Genomic DNA, 13096 nt, shown 5'->3' with positions numbered 1-13096 from the left:
TCAAATTCTGAGGGGCAGCTACGCCCAGAGGAACCTGGCGGACCCGTAGCGATCCAAGATGGTGGACGGATCGCAAATGACGACCCGACCTTGGAGCGGCTGGTAGGGGGTTGAGCCGGCACACTGGGATCCCCCCTGCCCCTGACTGCCTGCAAGATTTCTGGGGTTGCTGCAGGATCGGATGCTGCCTGACACTTGGGTCGGGAGAGGGGGCGGAAAGCTGTGGGCGGCTTGACTACTGTGTCACGCCCGGATACATGGATCTCCCCGGCGCTGCTGACAAACGCCACGGTGACCGGCGGAGGTGAGCAGAGGGCTAGTTGTATGTAGGGCCAAGCCAATCGAAGCCGTGGAGGAGAGCATGGCCTAAGGAGACGGAGGGAGAAGTTTGCCGGAGCACTGGGCCTCAATAGCTGAGACTGTATGTGGGCTGACCTGTGCTGTAATGTATATCCCTGGGAGCGACAACCTGACTAAGCTGGTGCCATTGCAGGCGGCAGAGGCTACTGAGAAGTACTAGTTGCTGTGCGCCCTTGTGGTCTATATTCACCGCATGCCAGAAGGTGTTGTTTTTGCTGGGGCAGAGCCGGGCCACTGAAAAAACGGCGTGGATTCTGGCTGTTTCATGGCTGGAATGGCTCAGTAGTCGGGAATGGAATAACGCTGGGAAATAATACGAATATGGTGCCGATCCTGGGCAACCTACCACACGCAGGGAATTGACCAGGGAGCGCTGGTGACCTACCACATACTTCCTAACGGGGGTTGCGGCGGAGCAGGTGAAGTGGCACTGATCGCATCGGATCCTTGGCGACCTGGGACACCCCGGGACCAAACAGGACCCCCCCCCCTCCCCACGGACGATACGCAGGCTATGAACCAGAACTCCCAGATGCATAGTCCTGACATAGACGTGGTCCCACCCACGGAACCCACTCCTCAGGCAGAAAAACTGGATCTGATCCTCAAAGAAATAAGAGACTCCCGGAGTGCAATTGAAGCCCAAATTGGAACACTATCTACTGGTCTTACCCTGCTGAAAGCAGATCACACGAAATTGGCGGACAAGGTCAGATCTAATAGACTGGCTCTAGATGATCTAATCCCTCAACAGATGATGCACACCTTTCAGAGGGAACAACTACAGCGTCAGCTGAAGGAACTACAAGATTGGGTGGACAACGCGGAGGGGAGATCTAGACGCAACAACGTTCGCATACTAGGCACACCGGAACGAAGCGAAGGATCTAATCCCACCCAATTCGTTGAACAATGGCTGAGGGTCAAGGTAGCTCCAATAGGCCTCACGGAACACTATAGTGTGGAACGCGCACATAGAGTTCCATCTCGACCTCCCTGCCCTGGGGGCACCGCCCAAGCCACTTATAGCGCGGATCCTAAACTACAAGGACCGAGATACGATCCTGCGGGCTGCCAGGGAGAACGCTCCAATAACATTTGAAAATAAAACAATTTCTCCCTACCCGGACTTTACCTTGGCAGTGCAGAGAGCGAGAGCAACGTTCCAAGATGTTAAAAGGAAACTACGGCTCCACAGCCTGAAATATGCGCTCCTATTCCCGACCCGCCTAAAAGTCATGCATGAACAAAAGGCTCTGTTTTTTGACAGCCCGGAAGAGGCGGCGGACTTGATTGAAATAACACTGTCCCCACTGTCCTCACAGCGCTCTACACAGCCCAGCAGTCAACAACCAAAGACTCAACGTATGCGACATGATAAGCCAGGCAAGAAGGCTCAGGTGGGATCTGGTAATGGACAAAGCCCATCACAGGAGCAGATTTTGGACAACCGGAAGGACGCTATTCTGACGGCTGTGGCACTAGCAGCACATGATGCACGATCAGTGGCAGAAACTGTAAACTCTTCCGAAGACACCAGCACCCACTTCGACTCTGAGAGCAGCGTGGCGCTGTTCCCTCTGGTCACCCTGCAGACTGTTAATGACTACTTGGGTTGACTACAGAATTACTGATTGCCCCGGGGTACCATACTGTCAGATGAGTATGAATCGCTACATAATATTTCACATGTGCCCGAAATATAGGTGTCCCTAAATATTTCATTGCTGGATGGTCTGGCTGCTTGTAACACAATAGATTGGATGGGACTTCGGGAGGAGCTCAATGGGAAGCAAGTAGTTCACTTTGTATGCAGTACGATGTGAGAAAGGTGTTGGCCACCCCCCCTCAGGCGATTGCACTTGATTGTAGTAACTGTGTAGTTTATGTTGTATTCTTGTTCATGGTTTGGTCTTCTAAAGTTGTAAGGGGGACCCTCATATTGGGATGTTTAAAAGGGGATTTGGACTCAATTTTCTGTACAATGTTAGGAGGTCAATACATGGGGAAGTATCCCCCTAGCAGACGGATCGACAGGGAACTTAATGGCGCAATCCCATAGGTATAAATACATATCCTGGAATATACGAGGACTGGTCTCCATACATAAGAGGCATAGAATTTTAGCGCAATGAAACCACAGGAAGGCACATATAGTACTCCTCCAGGAAACGCATCTAGTACATACGGAGGCCTCTAAGCTCCAAATGAAATGGCCGGGCCAATTGTACTACACTTCATGTTCCACCATCGTCCGTGGAGCGGCAATATGGCTTAGAAATGGCACCCCCTTTGTGCTCTTAGAACAACGGATTGATGCAAACGGATGATATGTACTGATACATGGCTTGTTAGACGGAGAGCACATAGTAATAGGAAGTATATATGCTCCAAACACCGAACAGGATAAATTTCTTGAACTTCTTAGCAATGCGCTGGTGGGCTGGGAGGGGTACCCATGGATAATAGGTGGAGATTTCAATGCAGTGCTAGACATCGACCTGGACTGCTCACACCCTCCCCTACAGGGCACGGGATGTAAGAAACAGGCACATGCACTTCAGACATGGGCTGAGGGTTGGAATGTGGGGGACGTACGGTGCAAGATGCATCCCAGTGACAAAGTTTTCGGCACCACATGGGCTTCGTACCAGAATGGACAGGATATTTTCTTCCCTACATTTAATAGTGAATGCTATAGACACTACATACCTGGGCAAAACATACTCGGACCATAATCCACTAGAAGTCCTGCTAACCTGGGGGAAGGTCCCAACACCCATCCCGACCTGGAAATTGCACCCCACATTGCTAGAAGATTCGGTGTTTCGCACTGCTCTCTCCACGGCCATACTCCATTATTTCACTGAAAACGCTGACACTGCCAGCGCACGACAAATCGAATGGGACGCTTTTAAAACGCTGATCCGAGGGTAGGCGATTAGTACAAAGGTAGGAGTGCGCATAGTTTGACTTGACAAACTTAAGGAAACTGAAGATAAGATGGGTATATTGGAAAAGGAGGCAATCTCTAGTGCTACATGCAGGGGTGAGCTGCATATTAAATATGCTGAACTCCTAGAAGAGCTCTGTATCCTTGATTATCGCTTATACACCCAAAAACAGCACACAACTGCAGATAGGGCGGGCCCACTGCTTTTCAGGATCATGAAAGATGCGCCACTGGTGTCTCCCATTCTGGAAATAAACACCTTGGCTGGTGATATAGTGCGCACACAGTCGGACATAAATACAGCCTTTCGTAGGTATTATGAGCAGCTGTATGTGCCCGCGGAGGAGGCTGGGGATGATGACTTTGAGGCATTCTTTGAGGGGCTGCAGCTTCCTCAGCTACTTAGAGACCACGCGTCTGATCTAAAGAGGCCAGTGACTGCTATGGAAATTATAGCAGCGATTAAAGAACTACCCCGCAATAAATCACAGGGTAATGATGGACTGCCCATAGAATTCTATGCCACCTACTCTGATTTATTGGTCCCTCGTCTACAGGAACTGTATAGAGCAGCATTTGAAGGGGGGCTGCTTCCGCTCACCACGCTACAAGCCACAGTGATCTTGCTCCCGAAACCGGGCAAGAACAGCAAAGATCTGTCCGGTTACAGACCCCTTTCGCTTCTCAATACCGATTCTAAGATACTGAGCAAGTTATTGGCAAACAGGCTATTGCAATATATCCCTAGACTGATACACGCGGATCAATGTGGCTTTGTTCCGGGAAGAAGTACAGCTCTCAATATTAGGAGACTTTATCAGATAATGTCTCATACTCCAGTGGATGCTCAGCTGTGAGGCTGCATTTCCCTGGACCTCCGTCAAGCATTTGACTCCCTGCAATGGAGGTATATGTTGTCTACGCTATCCCAGTTTGGAATCCCAACGGAATTTATACAATGGGTGCGCCTGCTATACATGAACCCGACCAGCGCAGGCGCGTACGCGGCTCACATCTCCGAGTTGTAAATTGCGAGTCACAAATGCAACGCTATTTGCGAGTCGCAAATTGGTGGTTCGTACATCTGGCCCTTAAGTGTTCTGTGATCCAGCATGGATATATTCTGTGTTCTTGAATTCATTGTGGAATCCTTTGAAGAAGAACCTAGATTACAGGTTCCTTTCCATGTGGTGCATTTGGTGCAGTTGTAGGATACTTGGTAAATTAGGCTCAGGCACAGTAATATAGCAGTAATTCTCATAAATGCAGATCAGGCATAGGAACAGACTTGACCCTCAGAAGGCTGAAAGAGTTTGCTTTCTCTGTGCTCCACTTGAGCTGGAGCATCATCATCTGTCTGTGACCTGGATTCCCATCTGCGGAGTTAACCTCCAGAAACACTGGTTTGCCGCTGGCCAGAACGCAAGGTCTTTAAGGTTTGTGTCCTCGACTAGAAGGGACCTCACACCCTGTTTGGTACTGTGTTTTGTCACTTGGAAATAGATCCCCTTTTATGTCTTTGTTCTATTCCTTCAAGATCCAAGAGTCCTCCAGAAATTAAAGAGTCGCCTCTGTTTCTTCATCAGGACACCCATGATTGCCTTGACGTTTTGTTCTGATTTTGAAAGTGTTGTATGTTATTTGTAGCTTTGTAAATTGTATATAAATATTAGGATAAATCTTTGTAACATATGTGGGATAAATACCCCTGCCCCACAATATAAGGTCAAGTCACTGAGGATTTCCTTCACCAAATAAAGAAACAAGCCGAAAGCAGAATTCCTTTCTATAAGGTCATGGAATTCCAAACTCCACGGCGACTTGCCATTTCCTTTTAACATGGCAGTGGGAACTTTGTTTCTTATGACACATGGTCAGACTACCTTCATTACCACAGTCGGCTAAAATCCTTTGTGGCTTGCTCTTTCAAATGAAAGAGATCGCATTGGTGTGTGTATACGAAGACTTAATGCAGAATCTCTAGTACAACATTGAACACATCTCAAAGCAGTTCCGAATTTCTTTCAAAAAGATAGTATTACTGTCCGTTTAATGCAAGTCATTTTACAAAATGTTGTATATCAGAATTTGTAGAAGAATGTAGAGTGTCTTTTCAGTTTTTGCTGGTTGCTGTTCATTTTAGAACAACTTGAACTTTTGTAAATTCTGTTTGTCTTGCCCAGTTTTAAGTTACTACTGTTCACATCATTACTCCCTAATGCACATAAAAAGCTCAGAAGGAAAGAATGAAAAGTCAGTTCTAGATTTCTTTGCTTTGACTGCAACTTTAGAGTGACCTGCCTTTCACTTTGGCTCTGGCAGTAGACATCATGACGTCACCATTTAAATGTAATAAGTTACTACAGTTGAGCAGTTGGGTCGTTTTCTTATTACAGGGGTCTAAAGAGCCGTCACCACTCGACTGTCATAAGGAAATTAGAGACTGACTTGTATACAGTGGATGCAGGCTCGCTCCCATGTACTATGTAGATATGATCCAGTCCTGTAGTCCGTCTTTAACATTCATTCCTTCCATAACTATTAAAAAATCGACCAGTGCAAAAATGCTGGTCATCTTTGCAGCATTTGTGTCGGACTGATTGTCACAGCTGTTTTTTTCTGTTTTAGGACTACAATGTTGACGAAGATGCCATGATGAACGATGCTCTGATGCGTTCTTTGATGGATAAATGAAGATCATCTTCGCTTCATGCATTAAGATTTGGCGTGTGAAAGATCATTCAAGTCAGAGTCTTACACAGCTCTTTATGAAGCAGAGATTATAATGTTGCAAACAGTGTACATCTAGTTAACTAATTTCGTTTTTCCAGCAGTCCTATATGTCCAGATAGCAAGCAGTAAATAATAGACTATAAAAGAAAAATCATATATTTTTAGTTAGAGTCTTGGAAATTGAGTTAGCTATTTGCTGTTCAAGGTAAACACAGTTGGGTTTACTTGTAGTTAACATTTTCCTTTTAAACCAGGTAGTTTTGCAGCGGAGATCTGTTGAAAATGCACATACTTTGCATACTGCCGCTACGTTGAGGTTGGATCCATGATACTGTTAAGCAGCTATGGACGGAAATGTGTGCAACTAGTGCATGTTGGCAACAGCAGTAATTGCGTAAGCCTGTCTGATTCAATGTCACCCTCTCATGTTTTTGCCACCATCATGTGCAGTCTTGAAATTGTCTGGCATGTCATTCTTGTGTGCCTACCTTGAGATTGTTCATAATGGAAAATCACTTGTAATGCCAGTCATCTTTGTTTGCGTGTTATCCGTTACATGGACAGAGAGAGATTCTTGAAACACAAAGTTGATGGAACTAAAGCATTTCTGTTATGCAACCTTTGAAAAAGCTCTGCGGTGTAATTAATATGTTGTGGATTCTAACGTGAATCAGAGATGTAATTATACTGCTGCAAATATCCACCAAAGTGAGACAGAAACTGCTGCTTTCTTGATGACCATTGTGTTTTCTAAGATCTGAAAGCAACCATATGGTGATCTGAACATACTACACATATGACCACCTTTAGTGTATCCCAAACTGAGGGTGCCCCACGGTTCGTCTTCTAGGTCTCACCTACAATATCTTGTTGCTGGGTTACAAAATGTGTCTCCTTCATTACCCACCTATCTACAGACCATCTTGAATTTGCATGCATGTTTTCTGAAAATACTTATCTGGAGGGCTATGTTGTAGGTAATAAGGTGTATCATCGTGTTTGCCTTATTTAATACATTTGGCAGTGGCAAGAATATTAGGCATGTGGATTAGAGTAAAATGCATAACTCTGCACCATAGTCTTGGTCAGATGCAAAGAGTTGACAAGACCAAGACCTGCAATATGATGCATGACGTGCAGTTGAAGTAGTTTGAGCATGGTCAAGAAACCTGTTCAACAGTAGGTTTGCAAACCTCAGTCCCACCTCCTCCATGTGACATTGCTTGCTTCTCAATTGAAAGGATTTTATATCCCCTCCCTATGTGTGCTGCAAAATAAGTGACTTTTAACATTGGTTCTGTGGCTGCCTGTGCTTATAGTTCCAAACGTCCCACCTTGTCACCCTACTAGGCGGAGGTGTTTGATGATAAGTAGACTGAAACGTAGATGCCGTGTTTGGTTATTAAGAAAAATATCAGAAGACTGTTTCGGCTCCAGCTACCAAATGGCTATAATATGCAAAGCGTGTAAAACAGTAATGGACTCAAAGTGGGAAAATGAATGTTGAACATAAGTCATTACTAATACTGCAAGGGCTGTTGAGCATTTTGTTACTGAAAAAACAGCCCCCATTACGGTCTGTATGTAGGTTCTGCTTTACAGTGATGCACAAAATTTGTGAGGGTTCTTGCACACACATTCAGAGTTTGAGCTTAAAACGGTGTTCATAGAGAAGACATCTCGGCTAAGCTGTACACAAGTTTAATGCTACAATATTCAGTTATCAAATCATATGCAAATAATAAATTCTCAACGATGAGGATGGCACAAGTCATAGATTTCTAGGACATTTTTACCTTTTCAACTAATTTGTCATGTGTCTTCTGCAACCCTTACTATGTTCTATGATCTAGAGACTTACAAATGTTAATAAGATATTTAATTTTCTTGAAAGGACTAATACATATATAATACAACATTTAACCTTCGCCATACAAAGATTCTTCTAATATTTCTCCTTGATCCTTTACTCTTAAATCACAGCCTACAGTCTCGAGTTATTTTCATTTGCACTTTAACACTCGGAAGTATGGCTTTTATTTTGTTGAGTGCAATTTGCGCATGTACTTAATTGCTACTTGCTCTTCAACTTGAAACATTGACAGCAAGATTGGATGTTGATCGCAATTAAAAACTGTTCACAACTTTTGGAATAAAGTATCAGTGGTACTTTTTCTTCGATTTCTGTAATCCAAAGTACTAACCAAAATGTAACCTCCTTTTGGGGTTTTCTTGTTTTATAGCACGTGACAGTGTCACATTGATAAGTGTTCAGTTCATTCCAGTTTCTGTTCGTTCCTAATGGAATCTTAGTTGGAGATGACTTTCCTTGTCACAGTTAGCGGAAGAACGTATTTTTTTTATTTCATCTAGTTTTTTTCTGTTTCACAAACACCAAAAAGCACTTTTTGTTTAACACATGTTTTTATCTAGCGTGTGCTCTTTCTGCTGGCTTTAAAGAGCTGGTGTATGTTTAACCCCAACTCAGTGTTGCTTATTGCCTTAGAGTACATTGAAACTTTAGGAATAGATCACATTATCATCTCTTAGACACTGTTCTTCCACTGCCACTGATCTTTTCTAGGATCAGCCTTAATTTGTATAGCAAGGGATGCATTATCCTGGTATAATGTACCCCTGTCATTTGTAATGTCTCACATTAAAGAATTAAACGTTAAACCTGTGTGTTGCTTCATTAGTTTGTCAAGTAAGGCATCGTGAACAGAAGTATGGAAATGCTGTGGTAAGATCGTGTGTGTGCAGTGTTTTCTCTTTATTTAAGCTGAGCTAACCAGGTTTGTGCTAATTCATTTAGCGTTGTTTTTTCCAAAAACATTTTATTGGTTTCATTTTACGAGACTATCAAAGCCAAAGAACTAAACTTTTAGGTAATTTCAAGTCCCGATCATCTTACAATGCTGTTATTGTTAAAAAGATCCAGCCACGGGTCCCTGTCCATCAACCAAACTAGCCAGTCAGTACCTAGTCCCTTCTGTTGTATCCCTTTTCTTCTTCAGGTTTCAAGTGAGCTCAGTGATGCATCCGTTGTCCGTATATTTTCTTACATTTATTCCAGTAACAACTTCCCCATGAATAGCCCTCTGCCCGAATACACTGGTCCATGTATGTGTACCATGCCTCAAATCTCGGGCTCTTGTGGCTGCCCCAAACTTTCACCAGGTCTCTCTTTGCTGCTGTGAGCCCCATGGGTGTAGTATGTCAAATGCTTCGGGGAGGGTTATCACATCACACTCCAAATACTGCATCCCAACCCTCCCTATGGACCTTTAGGTTCTTACACAACGAATTCCAGAAACATTCAATTCTAAGACAGGACCATATAGTGTCATATTGAGAGCTTTATGATTTGCATTCCCTCACTTAACGGTCTCACTTACCTGTCCCAGCTTAAAAAGGAGCTTATTTATTTTAAAAGTTTTATATAGCACAAAACAAGACCCATGATGGTATCGGAGCACTTTACAGGTGAGCAAAAAAGAGAAGAGACCTATAAATCGGACAACAGGATGGTCAGAAGTGGCAGGTGAGAGAAACTCTATGATGGCATGGCATACATTATCATACAAAGTCTAAGCAAATAATAGGTCAGAGCAGGCATGGAGAATAAAGGAACAGGAATAAACAAAGCATGTTATAAAATCACAAAGGAGGAGCTGGGAGGAAATTGAGAATAGAGTGAGTACGAAAAGTGCATACAGAGTACTCTGGTTAAAAAAAAAAAACAATCAAATGCAATAAAAATACAGGTAAAAACTGATAGGGGACGAGACATTGAGTGCGTATAAGGGAAGGGGTTCTAGGGCAAAAGTTTGTTCATCAGCAGTGCTTTAACTTCCTTTTTGAAATTTATAGTTGAAGGGATTGTCCTGATTTCCGGAGGCACAGAGTTCCAAATTGTCGGGGCTATACCTGAGAGAGATCGATCGTAAGTTTTCTTTTTTACTGAATTTCTGCGGTTTCAGCAGAAGGGTGCTGGCACTTCTAAATCATCTGGAGCCACCAGATAGTACAAGTTTTTGTGCGAGGTATAGTGGGGTATTGTAATGTAAGGCTTATTGAGTCCTGTAAGAAATTTTTAGTTGTATCCTTGCTTCATAAGGGAGCCAATTTAGAGATTTCAGCTCCGTGGTAATATGGTAGTATCTTTTTGAGCCAGTGAGGAGTCTAACAGCAGAGTTAAGAGAGGCCCCGAGTAGAGCCATCTCCGATCTCGGGAGTCCACAGAGGGTTGCACTTCCATAGTCCGACTTGGAGATCACCAGAGATTGCACCGCTGATTTGAAGTCGTTGGGGTGGGGGGGGTGGAGAGAAAAGGTTTTATTTTCCTTAGGATGCTCATTTGGAAGTTGGCTCCCTTGGTGAGGGCATTAATATGCTTTTGCATGTTCAGGCTCTTGTCGAGCATTATGCCCAAAGAACTCGTGAAGTCAATGATGTGTGGTATGCAGTTAAGAGCTGTTTGCTGATTCATCCATTCACTGATGCCAGATGATTGATTAGGTGGGGCGAATAAAAGGAATTCCGTTTTCAGAGCATTGAGTTTGATGATTTAGAGTCAGCCAGTTTTGAGCTTTCAGTTGGGTGGTGTTGAGGGAAATGATATCATCAGGGGAGGAGACTTTCAGGTACTTTTGGGTATCATCTGCATACATGTGATAATGGACATTGGATAGTTTCAAGATTTCAGGTAAAGGCTCCATAAACAGGTTGAAGAGAGTTGGAGAGAGTGTGGACCCTTGTGGAACCCCTAGCTTAACTGAGGAGGGGTTAGAAAGAGATTAATTTACCTTGAATCTTTGAGTTTTATTGTGGAGAAAAGATGCAAACCAATTTAGGACGGGCCCTGAGAGCCACATCCTATGTTCCAGTCTGTTGATGTAGCAGTCACGTTTAACTGTATCGATAGCTGCTGATAGGTTGAGGAAGATCAGAATGCAAGAGTCATTCTGATCCAGTATTTTGAGCTCATCATCAACAATGTGATTACAAAGCTGAAGTGGACACATTTCTCAATGAGCTTGGCCAAGGTCGAAATGTTGGAGATTGGGCGGAAGTTGTTTAGGTCTGCTTGATATGCCATCTTTTTTTTAAGAAGGTGGGTAACTTGTCCAGCTGTGATAGAGACTTGAATCAGTGAGCCATTGACTATCTTGGCCGATAGTGGGAGTAGGGATTGTTTGATCTCCTTGAAGAAATTCGATGGTAGAGGGTCACTGAAGTGGTTGGATAGTTTCAGTGCTGGGAGCGTTTTTAGAATGGCGTTATCGTCCAAGATTTCAAATGAGCTCCAAGATGTGCTGTGCTTGGGGGTAAAACCTGGAGTGAGCAACGGTGCCAGAGATTGGGGGGGGGGGGGTGGAGGGGGGAGGAATGAACTGATAGGAGGTAAGGTTGGCATGAGCTCCAAAGCAGTCTGCAGATCAAGTTCCATCTTAGTTGCCTTTCCGATGAAGAAAGTGGAGAAATCTTTTGGAATTCGACAGTGGTCTGGTCGGGGGGGGAGATTGAGTTTGCTATTCGATTGAGAATTAACAATTAAAAAAAAAATTGGGGTCGATTTTTAGCTAGGTTCAGTTGATTCGTGAAAAAGTTATCTTTCAGATTCGTATGCATTTGTTATAGATGTTTCATAGTGATCTCAGATGTTAGATGATCAAGGGACGACGCAGAATACATATTCAAGGAATACACCATCTGTCGGATTTTACTTGGCACCAGCCAGAAGAATGACCTAATCTCTGCTTCCTTAGACCACATTGGTGCTTCCTCCCAGTCTGAGTCATCCATTGGGCCAAGTTGTCCTCCCATCTTGAACGGAGATGAACAGTTCCTTCCAGGGCTTTGTTTAGCAACCTCTTGTATATTAGAAATACTGCTTTATCCTCCAATAAAGCAGCAATAGGTTTTCTCCTCAGTATGTTTCAGCTGAGAGTTGTGCACCTCTGTATAGTCTGCCTGAAACAGAAGCATCTATACCTCTTGGTGGGAGCTAGTGCAAACTCAGTCTACGTCTGTTCTGAGGAGATGAGACCACCCTTCTGCACTGAACTATCAAAGCAAGACCGGTTACCTTCATTAAAATAAGAATGTAAATAAAATGTCTACTTTCTCGCTATAAATTTACTGATAATAAATGTGATTGAGGCGTGGGGAAAACTAACGCATAACTTCTAGGGAATTATCTTGCTTGATTTGTTCTGTCTTGCACCGTTGCTAGAAAGGTGCATTGGTTGTAATCTCCACCCTGTACTAGGCGCAAAAAATAAGATTACTTGATGTCACTTGTAATAGATTTGCAATCTTTAATAGCCTACCGTTAAAATATATATTGCCTCTCAAGGTTTATGTGTCTCTATATGGCTGTTTCTTTGGGTACCTGTATTTAAGATTGTGTGTAAGAGAGAATGTGCACATGTTACTTTGCATGCAAGTTTCACTGCATATTCTATGACTGTGGGTATCCACTAAACTTACCCAGACCTGCTTTCTCTGCAAGTGCTTTTTTGTACAACACTGTTTAACCATAGAATTTGGATTTTTAAAAATGTAAATAACCCATCACATTTTCAAACAACAGAACTTGGTGGTTTGACAGTTCAGACAGCCGTGCTCTGAATCAAACCTACAACCCGTGCTGCATACACCACAGATTCTGTCATCCTAGAGTACACCGTTTTTTTCTTTGTGGGACAGTTGCAAGATGTTTTACAAAGCTATTGAGGGTAGACCTGGAGGGGTTTTGCCGTGTTAATACTACTATTCTCTATCAAAACCTTTGCTCTTGTGCCACCTAGATCACTTGAAGGTCACAAAGTCTCCAGTGCATATATCCAATGTGCTGAAATATACCCCTCCTATTCGATCCAAAATCAGGTATTTTTCTCACCCACTGGTTTCTTGCTAATGTAGGAGACTTAGATTTAAATAGAAGAGCCTTGGGTTGGCAGGAGGGAATGACAGTCTCCCGCCAGTTGTCTCTGCCATGTTTTCCTGATCAATTTTGATGCGATTCCATTTTCATTTGTAATA

At 43.6% G+C, this 13096-nt stretch overlaps 1 protein-coding gene across 1 annotated transcript in view; it reads left to right on the top strand.

Moving 5' to 3' along the window:
* Positions 1 to 8725, top strand: part of RNF114 (ring finger protein 114) — a 94945-nt gene extending 86220 nt beyond the window's left edge. Inside the window, exon 6 of the mRNA XM_085619156.1 lies at positions 5942 to 8725. Within this exon, the coding sequence (XP_085475282.1) occupies positions 5942 to 6007 (66 nt within the window). The 3' untranslated portion in view covers positions 6008 to 8725. The remainder of the gene's footprint in view (positions 1 to 5941) is intronic.
* Positions 8726 to 13096: the final 4371 nt, after the last annotated feature.

This window comes from Triturus cristatus, chromosome 7 (genome assembly GCF_964204655.1).
Source record: "Triturus cristatus chromosome 7, aTriCri1.1, whole genome shotgun sequence".
Lineage (NCBI taxonomy): Eukaryota > Metazoa > Chordata > Amphibia > Caudata > Salamandridae > Triturus > Triturus cristatus.
Note: the sequence above shows the minus strand (reverse complement) of the source record. Positions and strands in the feature narration are given on the sequence as shown.